The sequence below is a fragment of the Peromyscus californicus genome, unplaced genomic scaffold (genome assembly GCF_007827085.1).
Source record: "Peromyscus californicus insignis strain IS unplaced genomic scaffold, ASM782708v3 Scaffold_10__1_contigs__length_136768540, whole genome shotgun sequence".
Classification (NCBI taxonomy): domain Eukaryota; kingdom Metazoa; phylum Chordata; class Mammalia; order Rodentia; family Cricetidae; genus Peromyscus; species Peromyscus californicus.
The window spans coordinates 21,602,223-21,620,840 of record NW_026294391.1 but is presented as its reverse complement, the minus strand read 5'-3'; the positions used below and the strand labels follow the sequence as shown (position 1 = coordinate 21,620,840).

Here is an 18,618-nt window from a genome sequence, read left to right as displayed (position 1 = left end):
TCAGTATTTCATTCTTTTTTTTTTTAATGAAGCAGCTCTATCAAAATAAAATTCACACATCACACAATTTACCCATTTAGACTGAATAACTCAATGGTATATCCATGGGGCCACTCTCACACTCTGTTGTAGAACCATTTCATCACTCCTAAAACAAGTGGCTTCTCTTCATCATTGCTGTCTCCTGCCCATTCCCTGAATCCCTGGAAACCACCGACCTGTCACTATAAATATGCCTGTCTTGAACATTTCTTGGAAATGATATCAAACAATCTGGTCTTTGGGGCCTGCCACCTTTCAGTCAGCATCGTGTTGTCTGTTCATGCACCTGCACATTTTGATACAAATCTACACTCTCAGTTCTGTTGAGTTTATATCCTAGAGCTGAACTGTTGAGTCATAGAACTCTGCTGGACATTTTGAGAAAGCACCAAACCATTTTCTAAAGCATTTTCCATTTCCACTAAGCAGTGCAGTATGACAGGGCCTCATCCTCACCACTGCTTTTGTAAGTTAGTTCAATATGTGATGCTTAGCTCCCATGATTTTGATTTGCATATCCCAATAGCTGGCGATGCTGAACACCTCTCCCTAAGCTCATTGGCTACTCATGTATTTTCTTCAGAGGAATGCCAGTTCAGATCCTTCACCCATTTTTCTTGAGCTCTTTTACTCTTTATCATTGAGTTGGAAGAGTGATTTTATATATTGTGGATAGGAATCCCTTAACAGGTATGTGTGCGAGTGTTTCTTCTAAATGGTTGGTTCCTTGTCCAGCATTCATATTGCTTTTCTAGTGTTTTCTCCAAACAGGCATATGTCTATAGAACCACTTAGCTCAAAATTTTAACTTTTAGATGTTCTTCCCTAAAAGAGTACTCTAGATCTCTTGACTTGCTATTGCTGCGAAGGCCTTTCAGAGTCGAGAGTTCCCCAGGGTTTCTGACTCAGAGGATCACAGTGACCCAAGGCCTTCTCCCTCCCAGGGCCTCTTGCCATGCATTCCAGCTGGGGAGCCTGGCTGACTGGCTCCTTTAGCACTGAGCAGTACCCTTGCCTCCTGTTTTCTTCTCTGTATCCACACTGAGCAGGAAGTATGGGGGGTCAGTTGTGTCTGGAGCTGCTGTTGCTGCTGAGATGTAAGGGCCCCAGAGAGGTAAGAAGATATTATATGTGTGTTTCAGGATCTGTGTGTTGTAACTCTTGTGAGCAGCAGACTAAAACTAGAGTCAGCATGATATGGCTTCAGAAATTAAGGATCCCATGGAAGGAAGGGGACACAGTGGAGAAGGAGAGATGCAATCATACTAGAAGGGTTGTCTTCACTCAGTTCACTCCATCCTGCATTTGCATCTCCTTCAAATTCTAAGTTCAGAAGGTTTGGATGGCTGTTAAGATGTCTCTCCTCCTGTTATTCTAGAACAGTGTTTCTCAACCTTCCTAATGCTGCAACTTTTAATACAGTTCCTCATGTTGTGGTGACCCCAACCATAAAATTATTTTCATTGCTACTTTATAACTGTAATTTTGCTACTGTTAGAAATCATAATGTAAATATCTGATAGGCAGCCCCTGTGAAAGGATCGCTTGACCTCCCTCAAAGGGAGTCTTGACCCACAGGTTGAGAACTTCTGCTCTTGAAGGTTTGGGACCTTCAAGGCAGGCTAATTGGAATGCAATGTCATTGCCAAAACCCTGCATGTTTTTGTTGAAAACTAGAAGGAAGTCTTAAGAAGGACCCACCACCTCTCCTCTGAGTTATTTCTTCAGCATTTGAAACTTGACTTTCAAATACACATGGCTTCATAATGTTATGAATGCCCCAGTAGTCTTCTGGTTTAACATTTTTGTGTCACACTTAAGGAAACAGAGTCTCAGTGGATAAGACTTTGGCAGTGTTACCTGAATAGTCCATAACAGAAGTGACACTAAGTATCATTGATGCTGAGGCATTTTTGAGTTTCACGCTTTGAGTACTATATAATGACAACAAGCGACAAGAGAGAGTGTTGCCACAGACGCTGTTGATTTTGCAACATCATGAGCTTTCCTTATATACTGGTGCAGAACCACAAAAAGAGGCCAGTCACCTTCCTTGTGGCTACTCCATGAAGGAAAGCAGATGATTGGTTCAGAAAACCTTGCAATTGTTGTTTGCAGATGAGAAAGGCAGCCTTTGGAACATACCTTACTATTCCTCATTTTCATAAGTCTTATTTTTCTGACTTCATAGAAAATCTCAAAAATTAATATTTTCTTAGTTTTGAATATTACCCAAATATTCACAAAGCTAAGCTTTTTGCTATTATCACGTATCTATATGTAAAAGGTTCTTTGACTCTCCTGAAGTAACAGTAAATATTAGTTTGTTTGGTGAATTTTTTAAAATACCATCATGGTGAAATCACAAGGTTTTCTAAATATTGGCTATGTAAGATTTCAAAGAATGTGAGCATTTCATTTCAATTGATTTTCATAGAATTCTCTTTCTCTATCATGTGCACAGGCCACTATGCTATATGCATACTTTAAATATGTACAAAACAGGTTATTACGTGACAAGTTGTTTCTGAAGAAAATTTACTGCTCTTAGATTCTGATCTTTTGCAATTTATTGAATGATTCCATCTGCCAGGGAAGGTTTTCTATGTTTCTGATTACTTATAATAACAACCATCAACTGAATCAACTCGTCAATTTAGTTCCTGCTTACTTATTATTATTCATTGGAAACATTTGTTTTCTACCTGAATGAACCACAAAGGCAAAAAATGTTTCTCTTTTCTAACATTTCTGTGGACAGAAACTGCACCTTTTAGCAGCAATATTTTATAAGTATGTGAAAACTAAGTGCTGTCTTCAAAAAAAAAGGAAATAGATTTTGAAGTTTTCTGTTGTACCTATTTTTGGATGTGAAAAATCATTTGCAGAAACCAGGTTGAGGCCAAGTTCCTCATCACAGGCCAAAAATGGGATTTTGTAAACCTGTAGAGCCTGGATTTGTTATTGCATGCAGCTGTGCAAATTTGCAAACATTTCCTCTTCCCTTCTCCAGTCAGAACCCTGTAGAAGCAACCAGTTTGGACTGCTGCCTCAGTAGCTAACATTTGTAGAGGCTGCAAAGCAGGAAGCAAGGTCTAAGCCTCTGTGTGTGTGTGTGTGTGTGTGTGTGTGTTGTGTGTGTGTGTTGTGTGTGTGTGTGTGTGTGTGTGTGTGTGTGTGTGTGTGTTTACTAAATCTTTGAACCTTTTCATTTGTTTTTATCTAGCACTTAAATTCCAGGGAGAGAGAGTATATAAACCAATTAGTTATGATTCAATATCATGCTAGGGACATTTCAACGGTATTTTCATTATGGTCATCCGAGTGAATTTCAGATAATCACTTAAAAGCCTCTAAGTAGCCGGGCGGTGGTGGCGCACGCCTTTAATCCCAGCACTTGGGAGGCAGAGACAGGCGGATCTCTGTGAGTTCGAGGCCAGCCTGGGCTACCAAGTGAGTTCCAGGAAAGGCGCAAAGCTACACAGAGAAACCCTGTCTCGAAAAACCAAAAAAAAAAAAAAAAAAAAAAAGGCCTCTAAGTATGTGTTTCACGTGCCCACAGAAGGAAGACTGGGAAGGAGAAAGGATATATTTTCAAAATGGCATAACAATTTCACACTGTAGCTTTCGCAGAACTAACCAATGAGAGAAAGACCATTCCTTACACTTCCTCTGAGAATTGTTCTTGCATTTGTTTTAGGTTTAACCACTGGAACCAAAAAAGACAGGGACCTGTCTATAACTAAAGATACTCCTGAAAGTGAATTTAACACCCTATCTACTTGCCTCCATGTACCCTGTATCACGAGAGCAGCCATCATTGTACATCAGCTCATGTGATCTTTTCTAGGGGCCCTCTCTCATTCATCCATGTGAGCTTCAGTTCTCTGCTGAGAGACTTTCCCAAGATGTGTTGTGAATATTTCTGTATCAAACAAAAACTATGGTCTTGCCACTACATGATAAGTTTCTTTGGGTAGACATAGAAAAATACTTAGAAATTGGCCACTGCACAATGGTGAATTTATACCCCTGGTATCCCTAGGGTGAGGAACAGAGAGTGAGGTTGGTATTGGGGATAGACATTTTATAGCATCTGGAATATCAGGTGGGAAGTGGTAGAGATCATACAGGATCATAGTGAGTAAGGAAACTGTTTTAGGTGGCAATATGTCAGAAATTACAGATTGATAAATACTAACCATGCTCCACATTGGAGCCTTTGGCATCAAACACTTTTGTGTTATACAAAAAAAACCTTAAAGTCAATTTTACTTCAAACAGTGTAGCATTCCCCTTGAGTTGTACAATGAGAAGACCCCCATTTGTGAATATAAAAATTGTATCTTGGGTCTGGGGACATGGCTCAGTTTACCAAGTGCTTGCCAGGTATCATTAGAATCTGAATTTAGATACACAATACCCACATAAAAAGATATGAGAGTGTGTATCTGGAATCTCTAGTACTGGGGAGATGGAGACAGGTGGATCACTGGACCTTGCTGGCCTGCTAGTCTTTAAGAATTGGTGAGGAACCTTGTCTCAAAGAAAAACAATGTGGAAAGCAGTATATGAAGACATCAGTTTCTGGCCTACAGATGTGTGAATGCACACACATGTATATAAATGTGTACACATTCAAACATGTACATGCAACACACACACACACACACACACACACACACACACACACACACACACACACACCTGAACATCTACAAATAATTGCATCCAGCAGGGATTAAATTTAGGGGCCATTATGGCTGTTAGCTCGGTGTTTTTGTGGGACTCCGAATAGTGGGAACAGGCATGTCTCTGACTTTTGCCTGCTCTTGGGACTCTTTTCCTCCTATTGGGTTGCCTTGTCTAGCCTAGATAAGGAGGCATTTTCCTTGTCTTCTTGCATCTTGTTTTGTCATGTTGGTTGTTGTCTCCTAGAGGCCTGCTCTTTTCAGAAGAGAAATGGAGGGGGAGTGGATGGGAGCTGGGGGATAGGGGAGGTTGGAGGGGCAGCAGAGAGTAGGAGAGTGAGGGGAAACTGTGGTCAGGACATATTGTATGAGAGAAGAATCTGTTTTCAATTTGAAAAAAGACTCAAAAAAAAGATGTCACTGCATTTTATAGGTGAGAAAATTGAGACGTAGGGAGGATGAGAAATGTGTAGACATTTCCACACCTGTGGTCATGATTATGAACCAGAAGCTCTGTTTGTAAAAGTCTGAATACCCCCAACTATACTCACAACACAGGAAATCATCTTTGAAGTTGTGTGGACACTTGGGGACTCTCAACTGGCCTCAGCGCACCCACATTCCACACCCAAATATAGAATTTGGATGCTTTATGGCATTGAGGTAATTTAATGTTATTTGAGGTATTTTTAACTCATAAGAAAAAGATAAATATTTAACCCTGTGGTATTTTCTTCCCTCTCTCACTATCTCTCCATTCCCTCATTTCCTTTTTCTTTTCCATTAAGGGACAGGGTTATCTGTAAGACAGATTTATTAACTGTGATTTTGTAAATAAAAGAGACAGCTACTATTTACTGTGGTGAATGTTTGGGGGCCAAAATGACTGTTGTTTTCATTTTCTTTACCCCTTACCACTTCCCTCCCACAGTTCGCAATTATTATTTATCTTTTATAATTGTCAGGTGTTTCATATTGTGCAATCTTCCCAGAAAGCATTTTTGAATAACTAAATTTGAGCCAATGATCCCTACTGATAAAGGACGGGATTAGCAAACAAATTTCCCCAAATGAAAAACTACAAGTAACAAGAACTTTGCAACAAATGTAAGCCGATGAGAATTTTATTAAAGCAATATTGAACACTACTACATGCCATTATGTTCTGGAAAGGTAGGAGACTGGTTGAAATCATTTTTCTGGTGTGCTTTCCATGTTAAGCTGTTAAGATAAGTAGAACGCCATATTACTTTAAAAGTCAACACAATTATTTGCTATTTCACATAACTTTCTACGTTTGGTGCTTAAACTCATTCTTGGTATTTTCTGCTCCTGTTTACTACCAAGGAGCAAACATCAGGTTTCAGGGAAAGTCTATAGTTTATTTTGTATGGTTTAGGAAAGGAGGTATATGCCTGTTTCTTGAAAAGAAAATGAGCAAAATTGACCTATTTTTCTTGAATTTTTATTGGATTAAATAAATGGTTTTTATTTAACTTTGTAGTAATGGCTAATATATTCTCTAGGTGGTTGGAATGGGGAGAAGGCTTATTTAAAATTTTAAGTTGCCCAAATGGTACATGTCTTCACATGTGTCCTTTTACTATAGGTCAATCTAATGCACATGTGTATGTACATACATGTGTGTGCCCTAATAACACTGTAAATTTTGAATCATAAAACACAAATTTTTCTGGTGTTTACAGTCAATAAATTTTTATCAAAATACTTTCCTTGGTTTCAGTTTTTAATCAGCTTAAACTTTCACCTCTTCCCAGTGAAGCTCTAGGTCAAGGGCAGACCTAACCTACATCCAGTCCAGATCTGGCTGGTTCAAGGCCTGAAACACCATTCCTTTGTGCCAAAATAATTCTATTACAAGGAGGGAAATGAATTTATTTCAATTCCAGATTTGTCTGTTTTGAAAGGAAACTAGAGGAGAAACCATCATGGTGTATATGGTTTGACAAAAGAAAGAAAAAGAATCCTCTAGTTTTTAGAAAATCCTCTTTCAAGATTATGATCACTGATATGCTTAGGAAATAGCTTCTTAGGGAGAACTGCAACTCTTCGGTTTTAACCAGTCAATCTGTTTTGTATCATCTTTTGTTTCAAATCTTGGAATTAATAAATATGCTTCTTCTGCCTCAGAAAGTAGTGAATAGAGGAACACTGATAAAATTGTCAGTTCTATTAGCAGTAGCTTAGATCTGGGTTTCCCAATATGGTAGTCATTTGCCCAGTGTGGGTGCTAAGCATTTAGAATGTATCAACTATGGCAAGAAACTACGTTTTAAATTTTATTCCTTTTTAATTCATTTATATGCAAATGCCCACATATGACTAATGTGTTGTATGGCACAGGTATAAAATGTAATTCATATATATATATGATTACAATGCAATGGAATGTTGCAAACTATAGTTTTTCATCCCATTGCAATGTAATCCTATGTATCTATCTTTTGATTTGGGTAGTATGGCAACCGTTATTTTCTTTGATAATTGATAATTACTTCCAGGTTTTTTTTTAAACATCCATCCTCAGTATTCGCTACTAAGATGGATATTTGTAGACATACAGATTGAAATTAGATTGTTACATTATATTTCTCATGTTCTCTTCTAATATGTGAACTATGAGCATTTTACTAATTATCGTCATTATTTATTGAAGTTGAACTCTTCAATATGGTACAAATACAATATTATAAAACATTCAAGAAAAAAAGTACATAGGGGCCCAAAAGGAAAGTTTGTGAGGTTCATGTGAGCAATAGATTAGGCATTTATTAAAACTGGGATGTTATCTAGAATAAAAATTATTGTAAAAACCTCAAGTTTTAAAGGTTTATCATCACATAAACATTGTAATATGCCTGTGACCTCCATGTCCTTTGAAGCCAGTTAACCTCCAACACAATTTCATCAGTGTTAGCCCTAAATGTATACATCAGAGTGCATATATTTGAATGAAGAAGATTGAAAAACACATGCCTGTTAACTTAAAGTAATAAACAAAATGTCTACATACCGGATGCCTTGTCATGCTCTGGTACCACTTCATAGGAGAATACACCTTAAGAAAAGGAGACATTAGAATGCAGTTGATTTAATTTAGTTTCATATAAACTAAATACTAAACTCACTAATTCAGTATGAAATATATACTCACTAATGCAGTCCTGTCAGTATTGATAGCCTGAGAATGTGACTTCTACAAAAGAAAGAAGCTAAATACATGTCCAGTGCTCCTATGTCAAGTATTATGTTACTAACAATCCAGCACATTCTGCAAGTTGTTGTTCATGATCTGGGGCAAGTATGATCACCCTCATCTTTTAGAGATAGTAATGAAGAGTTAGAGTCAATTTATACAACAGGGCTATCAAAATGTTAATTTTGTTTAAGCTCCATGGCTTATGCTCGTCATTGAAATAGCAAAGCATGTAGCTGTAGGTGGTCCTAGGGATGGGCAATTTCAGGACACAATGATGCCACAAATATCCTCAGGAAATTTTATTTTTCTCCTTCCAACTTTTGATCACAAGACAGCAGACACAGCTCATGGATCACAACTTCAAACAAATGATCAAAAGAAAAGCACCTTTTTTTTTTTTCTTAGAGTGTATCTATACATCCTTTAATAAAAGGGAAAGCTAATCCCTAAGAGTTCTTTCTTTCCCAGGACACTTGCCCTTTGCCCTCATTATATTCTCATGGTCCACCTCAACCTATCCCTCAACTAAGAAGAGACAAGCCGTATAAAACTATGGTAACTGATGTCATAGTTGGTGTGGATGAATGGACCTTCTCTCCCTGGGCAGTAAGAGAGGACACATCTCTCTCCTGAGTAGGTGGAAGGCCATATTCCGAGATCAGTTCCAGCTCTGCCAATGAGAAATGAGTTGTGAGCAAGCTGATGAACAGCTTCTAATTGTGACTGCTATGTGCCATAGAATTTTGACTGTATTTCTGCCATAGGATTAATGCCATTTGGGCATCCTTTACTGTTGAAAATATCTTATTGCATCCCTTTCGTAGATTCTAGAGCCCTAAGGATAGGGAATTACTGTTTTCACTATTACATACAGTAAGTAGTGCCTAGTCTACTGAGTGCCTGAAAAATATTTACTCAGTTGATTAAAAGTAGCCTATGCTAACTGACTAAGTGCTTTCTTACCTTTCTTATTGCATTTCAGTTCTTTAAAATCAGCTTATTTATTTGCATATTGATACCTTCCCAGTAAAGCTATGTTTATTCATTCCAGAAAATGATTAAGGGACCTTAATCATGAAGGTACTGGAATAAAGTTACTGAGGGTGCTGTGTAATATAAACCCTGCAAAGATTGTTTACAATTTTGTGTGGGTGTAAGAGGAAAAAATGATTCAAATATAAATATGAGTGGGAAAGAAAACTTGTTTTGAGTCCATTTTATGCATCTGTTAACATTTTGAAGACCATGCGGTAGACTTCATCAGCTTAAAGATTATGAAGTGAAAGAAATGACTTGTGTATAAAATCACTGCAATTCTCTGCTTGAAGCTCCATTATTAAATTTTTCTTAGGCAAAATAATTGCTTCGATAATTTCAAATTCAGTGAATTACTCTACATATCACATAATTTCACTGAAAATATTTTTTGCTGTAGAATGAGTTCAAAAGACCAGATTTTGATTAGTAATGTGGTGTGAAGAATAAAGCTAGAGTTCCAAGTCTTAATTTGATTTAGAATATAAACATTTCTTAAAGTTTATCTTTTTCAATGTAAAGAATTTTTCTTCTAAACTTGCTTTCATTTGGATCAGGTTCAGTGACTATCCATGCTGAACATTTTTTAAACTTTCCCAGCTATTCTTAATGATGTACAAAATTCTGTTTTAAGAAAAGATTTGAGATAATATAAAGGATCTCTAAGAAGACATATAGTCATTATTTGCCTGCTAAATGGTCAATCTGTAGGAGCAAATGACCAGTCCTTATGTTATTCACAAATATTCACTTATAAGTTCTCTCAAGTGATAGGAAATTTTAAATTTAATTCAACACAAAGACATGAATGATTTTTAAAACATTTTATTATCTGCTAATGATACTTATTTTTAGTTACAGAATTTACTAAGTGATTGTAGGCACAAATCATTGTGTTCTTGAGTTATTCCTAAAAACAACCGAAGTATCCACTTCGGTTCTCTCATTTTCTGAATTTTTTAATCCTGAAAAAATATAGCAAAAGGAACAATTAACATAATTTACAAACATTCCTAGTGAATACTATTTACAATAATAAGTTATGGCTTCTGTTTTGTCAAAACAATGTACAACCATTGAGTTTTATTCTGTAATTTCTGAAGTTTCTTATCTTGTCATTAAATAGAAGTTCCCTATTCAAGGCACTAATACATATTATTTAATGATATAATAGTAGCTGCCACCTTGTATCAAGTGTTACCTGCTGTAATCTCATTACTTTACTTCATTTTCCAAAAGGCAACTCTAGGCAATCCTCAGTATTTTTACTCTAATTTTAAATGGGGGAGTACTGAGTTTAAAAAGTTCAAAATACCTCCCCAAAGTCACCTTTCCACAAATAGTTTGGGCAAGATAAAAACACATGATAAAATCCACAGTGTTAATCATTAATAAAGACACAAATAAACTCACTTTGCATGCAAACAGAGAGCATGTACCTTAGTCTAGGATAATCAGTGATAGCTACCAGGTTATTCAATTCCAGTCAGTTTCTATAAGTTCTACCTCATTTACATAAACAGGCTTACAATTGTGAAGACATGAATGACATTTTTTTATAAGGAAACTGTAGCATTAACATTTAGAGTTAAAAGTTATCTGTTTTTTTCCTTTCCTGTTTTAAAGAGGTGAAACACCCCCAAAATGGAAGTAACTTGGTACCCTACCACCTCTTCTTTTGAGGGAAAAGCTAGGGCTAGAATCCAGGTGTCCTGGCTCCCAATCTAGGTCACTCCTGCCTTGCTCCTCTTTGATTCTTAGTATCAAATCATTCATAGCATTTATGAGTTGGAATCACATTTGGATCCATGTGCATAGTATAATCACATCATTTCATATATGTAACTTATGTGTGTGCATAGAGATCATTTTATTAACTATTCTGATTTGTTTGTAAGAGCTTTCTGTAACACAGGAACATTTAATGCTAAATTGTGACAACCTCTTGTCAAACGCTTCGTCTGTGGAGTCCTAGTACTGAAGAAGAACCTAACAGTCTCATTAATTTAGTCACTTTCAAGTTGAATGATCACTTCAGACCGACAATTTTCCTGTACATCCTGAAAAATAATTCCTATCTACCTCTTTCAACTTGTTCAAATATTTGCCCTCCTCATTCTCAAAAATTGCTCCTTTTTATATTCTTCCTGAAGTTTAGCCCATTCAAACTAGTCAAACCTTTGAAATATTAAAAAAATGATATTCACCTGTTATGTTACTCTTAATACATATTCTGTATTAAGTAATACACCAGTAATACATATTCTGGTGAAAATTCAATAATTAGAATTTAAATACACCATAAAACCCATGGTGTTAATTACCAAGCCATGTCAACAAATTCATTTGCAAAAAAAGAAAAAAAAGATACCATATATGCTTGGACTAAACAGAAGCAAAGACCTATAGTGTTTGCAACTCTGGGCTCTGATTTGTTTTGAAACTTACAACACTGGGGCCAGTTCTGTTAAATCACTTTTCTAGGATTTGTCTTTTTCTGACTTCAAGGTATACTCACCACTTCTTCCCGCTTGGTCTTGTCTGTCGCTGGCCAAGCTTCCAGAGGCAGCTCAGGAAGAATGGGGGACAGGGGCTGCATGGAGAACAGTGGAGGCAGAGGTGGCTGTGGTGCCAGGGGCTGCATGGGGTGCAGAGGTGACTGGGGCTGCATGGGCTGATGAGACTGGGGTGGAATGGCCTGGGGCTGGAAGGGCTGCTGGAAGGGCTGCTGGGCAGATGGAGGGATGTTTGGCTGGTGGTGTTGGGTTGGAGTCATGGAGTGGTGGCCAGGAACTGGCATCATTGGCTGCTGGGGGGCCACTGGCTGTTGAGCTGGCACCACTGGGAGGTGGTGATGAGGCTGAAGGGTGTGACTCGGGGGATGCTGTTGAGACAGCACAGGGATGATTTGGTGGTGCAGCCATCCACCCATGGGTTCGTAACCATAGGAAGGATACTGGTGAGAAACAAAGAGTCAGGTTTACCATTGGCTCAGTTGACCTCTAACTGGAGAAGTAGCAGTAGTGTTTGTTAATATGACCTTATGAATATTTTAGTCATTTTTTTCCTTTGCAAGAATTTCTAACAGTGTAAAGATATGACCTTTTACAAACTAAAATTCCCATTAGTGTTTGTAGGTGGAGTAGACATGATATTTCAGTTAAAAAGGGAATTTAAATGCATGCCTATTCTCTTAAGGGAATGAAGAACAAAATGTCTACATACCGGCTGCCTTATCATGCTCTGGTACCACTTCAAAGGGGTAAGCACCTTAAGAGAAAGAGATATTAGAATGCATTTGATTAAGTTTAATTACATATGAACTAAATACTAAACTCACTAATGCAGTATGAAATATAGACTCACTAATGCAGTCCTGTCAGTATTGATAGCCTGAGAATGTGACTTCTACAAAAGAAAGAAGAAGGTAAACATTTGTTGGATGTTTCCTATGTGTCAGGTACTGTGTTATATCCATCCCATCCACTTTTCATGTTTTCTTCCATGACCTGAGGCAGGTATCACCCTCACTTTTATAGGTAATGTTATGAAAACTCAGGTAGGTTCATTCACTCAGCTGAACTTACAAAAGTAGTAATTCGATTTAATTCCACAGTTCCTGCTCTTCATTGAAAGAGCAAAACAAACAGTTAAAAACTTACGACCCAACAATGTGATATAATATTCATTTAGTTCTTTCTTATTTGATATCACAATGGAGAGAGGAGGTGTAAACATTGTCTTTCATCCTTAAGACATAGGTTTCTTGGTCAAATATATCAGCATTTTAAGATAAAACAGTAAAATTTGCCTCAGAGTCCTATTAGCATTTTTCTTCAGTTTATATGACTAAACAGACTTTATCTGAACCGGTGAGATAAATAGAATTTCACCCCTTTCTGGACAGTATAGCCTTATTAATTAGACTCAGATTTATAGCTCTTTCATATAGTACACCATTTAATCAATACAACAAAAAAAACTATTAACCTCCCTCAAGTTATGAGTGACATAGCACTTTTCATGCCCTTTATTACTCTCTGAATAATATTTTTGAAATGCAGTTATCATTGTTTCCCTTCTCTAGATGAGGAAAACAAAGTTCCAGAAGGAAAAACAGATCTTCCCAAGGTTATATAGTTTGCATGTGGTTGAGGAGAACCCCAAACCCTGTTTCTAGAAATCTTCTGCTTTCCATCACTCCAAAGAGACTCTTATAAACCACTTTTCATTGATCACTTAGCATAGCCAATGAGAAACGCAAACGGTGTGTGGATATCTTTGAATCAGCAATTTTTTCCAGCTAGAAAAGATTTTAACATCTTACTTACTCCTCGAATTTTATAGGCTGGCATAGAACAAGACTGTTGAAGCCGAGTTCAGTTTCTGCCCTATCATGGAGCCTTCCTGAGTGGTAGTTCATGGTGGATACATTTATAATTAGGTTTAAAAGTAGAGGCTGAGTCAGAGTGACCAGGTAGGAGGGTGCTGGGAAATGCAGGCTTGAGGCCATCAGTCGGGGCTTCAAGCTGCTGGTGGGAACTGAAAAAGTGTGACCATTTGAGAAACATCTTGAATGAAGAATCAATACAGCACTCTTTACAGATCTCAGGACATCTTTAACTCAGATAATGGTCAAAAATAGTAAATAGAAAAATTACCTCATAGCTTAAGTTGATATAACCAGGGCTCCCAGGATGAGGTGGTAGCTTTTTCAGAAAAGGGAGAAGGCAAATTGAAAGAAAAAAGGAGGGAGAAACAAAGGGGGAGGGAGAAAGAGGAAGAGAAAGAAAGAAATTAAGTCAATACACAATTGTTCACATTAAGGGTGTCTAAGGCTACATTTTAAAAAAATATATGCATAGTACAGAATGTATTTGAGGGCTACTTTTAGTCTGAGTGTGTATGCTGTGGAGGAGGAGCCTTCTCACTTTAAAGAGGCTCTAACTAGCTGAATGACTTTCCCAGGGGAGACCTGGAAGCAGAATGCAGAATACATTTGTCCTCCAGGGATCTTTGGATTAAACCCACCAACCATCAAAGAATCCTACCCCCTTCCACCCACCCATTTACTGGCTTATCAAACTCCCTCTGTGTTAGGAACAGAGGTATGTTTCTGTTACACAATTTAAACACAACAAGAAGCAAGGAATTGTTTCACAAAGGGTCCCTTTATATATCAGTTGATTAAGTGTTCAAGTATCAAAGGGATTCCTAGTAATTAACATGCAAAGTAAATAAATAACACACCAACTCTATTGTTCAATGTGAGAACAAGATGAGAATAATAAACTATTAACATTCTAAATATATCCCCTGAACAAGAAAATAATTGATTTATTGAAGTTCAAGGCCAACCCTTTTTATTATTGTGTCAATGATTTATGACAGAAATTTAGAAGTTCCAAATAAAAAGCAACCTGAACAATTTTGTAAACCAGAACTCTCTGTGCTTCCCAAAGTGGGGGCCAGCTGACTAGTACCTGACTTATGGAGTTCTGGATGGCCCAGGGCAGTGGGGGCAGGAGACAGAAAGGTGTGAGTATAAAGCAGAAAACCTCCCTCAGACATAAAGCTACTTAAGGGTCAGTTCAAATCTACTCTTCCAAAAGGCATGTGCTTTGCAATTGGATTTATTCACTCTCATCTGAATGTAAATGAACTTTAGTTAGGTAGCTGTCTTCCCTATATTGTCTTGATATAAGCTCTCTGAGACTAAGGTTTTATAAAGGGCTGAATTTGTAAATGTCAGAGCTCCTCAGAGGATAAGGAATCATCAAAATGCAGGATTTCAAGAATACAGAGCACAAAATCTTGGTCTTACATGTGAGAGAAGAGAGGCAGGTATACAAACTTCCAGGCTTCTATAGTATCAAATGTTCTTTTTATCACCAAAATCTTTGCTGGCATGTGGCCGTAGCTTTCTGTCGTTATGTGCCTGTGTCTAGAGAGTGGGCCAGACTTCCTGATCTTTGGGACATTTGAATGGTACAGAACAGACCTTGTACTATATATTTTTGCTTTCAAAGCATTTGGCATAGGCAGGATTCCAGAACTTTGCTAATGCTGAGTCCTACCTAAGGAGTAAGGGGGAGGGCTTTTAACAGTGAGGTGGTGCAAGAAGGAATTTCTAATGTAGAAATATTACCTCCTTACAGGTAACAGCAGTGGTATTTGGAGGGCAAGAAGAAATTTTGAAACTTGTGAGGAATTGAGTCTTAGAGATTGTTTGGATGTTGCATTTGCCTAAGGCTGAGTAAACACTTTCTCTGGAAGCCTTTCAAGAATTCCATCAAATAGATAACTCCTCCTAGAGATGGGCAGTGGTGTTTACAAGCTAATTGTTGTGGCAGGGTCTTCTGGGGGTAAAATACTTGTTAAAATGCTGAGTGCTTGACCACCCTTCAGCTGTACTGAATCACAATCTGTGGTAGAGACATTCATGATTTTCTATTTAACAAGCTTCTTAAGGGTTTCTTCAACACTTAAACACTCGGGGATATCAGATCTTGTACTGTATTAAATACTGAAATTTACCATCCAGGGGGACAGATTTATATTTCTAAGCTTATTGAATTGGATACAGTCAATAAAAGGAGTGTTTTACTCACAGGCATAGCAAAAGCTGCTCCCAGGAGGCAGGCAAACAAAATCCAGGTCCCCATTTCTTGATGGTTCTGAAATGTAAATCAACACCAGCCATTTTTAAAAATATTTTTGTAGGCATGAACATAATTATGTTTCATATATATGTATATATATATATACCACATTAGTGTGTTGCTAATAAAAAGGAAGGTGGAGTCCTTCTTGGCAAAGGACTTCATTCATGTGTGATTCCCATTTTTCAACTCATATAATTGGTTCTGAAGTTATAAAAATGATAAAGGGGCTTTTCAACTAAGCTGAAGGTTAACAAGTTATAGGAACACAAGTGATCTACCAAAATGATTTTGTATACCATTTTTCTGTACCTATACAGCTTGTAGACTCATGGATGCTAAATGGAATCTATAAATAATGACTAAAAGAATAGAGTAAAAAGAAGGATTCAGTAGATAATCAAGTGAATGTAATTTTATAGTTTTGTAAGAGACAGAAATGTTCTTTTTGGGTACAGCTCACTTGAGCATTGCTACTGTTAAAAGCATAAACTAATTATTTGAGAATTGAATAATTTTCCAGGATAGATTGATGGAGGAGTGAGTTTAGGTCCAGACGTCACCATCTGTATTTAGGTAAGAATCTCTCATAACATCTTTGAGCTCCAGGTGTGAAGCAAAAGATATGGTTAAACCAAAGAGAAGGAACAGTGCTAGCATTCAATGCTTCTTTAATGGTTCTGGAATGAATTCTACCTAAAAAATTCTGTCTTCAGCCAGTAGCATCCTCTTTTTGCATGTCAACTACACTGGAATTCTTCTACATGTTAAGGTCCTTGAAACATGAAGCAAGGACTGGCCATCCGAAAACATGCACATTGTTTTATGACACCTTGAAGTATATGTAGGATATGAATGTAACATGTAATGGTGCTGGCTATGAAAAGTACTTTGAGATTTTCTACCTTCTAAGTCTATTTTTTCAGAGGTTACCTTAATAAGAAAAAGCACTTACACTTGATATAATTAAAGTTTTGTAAAGAAGTAGGTCATAGCCTATTAAAGCACTATCTTAATTAAAAAGCAAATAAACATTTTGGTGTGAAATCTGGCTCCCAAAAAGGTTTGGAATGCTTGACCTGAATCTTATAGACATGCACACAAACCCATTACTGTACTATAAAGTTAAAGATTCACTTCAATGATCAGAGACTAAAATTTAATCATAGTAAAACTGAAGAAGCACATATGGTGTGGATGGCACAGAGTCATAAAAATGTGCAATATATTCACACCTTTGAAACATGAAATTTAGAGAAAGAAATGACCACAATAAAGATGGTAAATTATGAATGAAATCAACATACCTTTGAAGGTGTTCTGAGTGACTTCTGTCTGAAGCTCAGGGATGCTTGATCCTTTGACTTCTTCCAACTCTGAGCCTGAATTTATACCATGCAGAGCATCTAGAACAGCCAATCAGGTTTCTGAACGAAAAATGTGTTGAGTCTAAAGAAAAATCCCTGTATCATGATTTTTGAGATGCTTTGAGCACTGTTAAGGTTGCATGTTGTGATTAGTGCATATAGTCTTTCATTACAGGCAATAGTAGGTTTGGGAGGCTGTCTTCAAGTCAGCAAATTAGTTTACTGCATATGCTGATACATTCAAATTCATTTTTAAGAAAGTTCTATTCCATTGTCTACTTCTCAGTTCTTTTTAGAGAACTGAATGGTCAAGGTTCTCCAGTATACTCAAAATAGCCACTTAAGGTTCTCCAGACTTTTCATATCAGGATGCATAGATTCAAATCCCATTCTGGTAAGAAATCCAACGCTCTTCCAGAATTCCACAATTGCCAGTATTCTTTCTCTGTTTCTATTAAAAGTATCCGCTCTGTTCCCTGTGTCCCTTATCACCATTCTGATGGCCACCAAAAGAGACCAAGGCCTTTTTTTCTTGGCTTTTTCCAGAAAACCAACTGCTGTGCAAACTACCATGACCTCAAGACTATTACAGCCACAACACTTATTCTAATGCCCTGCCTGAGGGACAAAGTAGGCACATATCACATACCAATGTACTTGGAAATCTACTGGAGTACTTACAAACATGTGTAACAGGACATATCTCCCTGGTTCTACTACAGAGCAAGTTGGCAACTCTGTTCCAGTGGTTCTCAACCTGTGGGTCATGACCCCTTTGTGATTGAAATGATCCTTTCACAGGGGTTGCCTAAGACCTTTGGAAAACATGGATATTTGCATTATGATTTGTAACAGTAGCAAAGTTACATTTATGAAGTAGCAACGAAAAAAAATTGCAGTTGAGGGATCACCACAACTGTATTAAAAGGTCACAGCATTGGGAAGGATGAAAACCACTGCTCTAGTCTTTTCCAGCCCTTACCAAGCCCAATTTTTCATATTGGAAACTGAAATTGCTATCTCTTTTTCATCATTTATTAATTGTCCCTCTAGTGGCATTGTCTCCATGTTTTCAACACTCTCTCCTTTACTTAAACAACATTAACTAAGTCTGTTTTCTCTTTGTAAGAGGACTTCTGATTTAGCTATCAAATTTACATTTATTTCACTTCTCTGCCTTAATAAAACATGGCTTGGTTTTACTTTATTCTACAATCTGACCATTTAAGAAATAAATTTATAACTAATGACAGGAACTAATGGGGTTTGCATCAGTATTAAATCATGTCCAATACAATTACTGTTGTAGTTAGATCTTTCAAATACTTCAACAGAGTTTTTAAACTTTCACACATATATGCATTTTTCTATAGCTACAAATATACATAAGTTCTACAGATTCAGATTCTTCAAATTGATAAATTAGTACAAGGATGAAATAGTCATAAAAGTATGTAATGTATAGTATTCATGACAATATTGAATTTAGGCAATGTTAATCCTGACTCCTGCTTCACCACAGATTGAGGGAACATTCAGAAATTACTCACAGATTGTTTGAGTCACAGCTTCCTCATATGTAGGATGGGTACAATAATACA

The 18,618-nt window shown here is 37.1% G+C and overlaps 2 protein-coding genes across 5 annotated transcripts in view; one reads left to right on the top strand and one right to left on the bottom strand.

Annotated features, from left to right (window-relative positions):
* Arhgap6 (Rho GTPase activating protein 6) overlaps positions 1-18,618 on the top strand; it is a 499,280-nt gene that overhangs the window by 358,445 nt on the left and 122,217 nt on the right. The window lies entirely within an intron of this gene.
* Amelx (amelogenin X-linked) lies at positions 5,925-15,653 on the bottom strand. 2 transcript variants are annotated; one of them, XM_052713678.1, is made up of 6 exons: positions 15,600-15,653; positions 13,650-13,697; positions 12,214-12,258; positions 11,507-11,944; positions 7,768-7,812; positions 5,925-5,954 (listed from the first exon to the last, which is right to left on the bottom strand). In XM_052713678.1, exons 1-6 carry the CDS (start codon positions 15,651-15,653, stop codon positions 5,925-5,927), a joined length of 660 nt encoding a protein of 219 aa, XP_052569638.1. The 2 variants fall into 2 exon arrangements, with proteins under 2 accessions (XP_052569638.1, XP_052569714.1); XM_052713754.1 differs by having other exon boundaries at positions 11,507-11,872.

What these genes read in the sequence shown, in the direction of transcription:
- Amelx (XM_052713678.1), bottom strand. Translation starts at nt 15,653, where the DNA reads ATGGGGACCTGGATTTTGTTTGCCTGCCTCCTGGGAGCAGCTTTTGCT. An exon ending in ATATCAACTTAAGCTATGAG is followed by an intron (nt 12,259 to 13,649) that starts GTAATTTTTCTA and finishes CTTTCTCTTAAG; the next exon opens with GTGCTTACCCCTTTGAAGTG. An exon ending in AGAGCATGACAAGGCATCCG is followed by an intron (nt 5,955 to 7,767) that starts GTATGTAGACAT and finishes TTATCTTAACAG; the next exon opens with CTTAACATGGAAAGCACACC.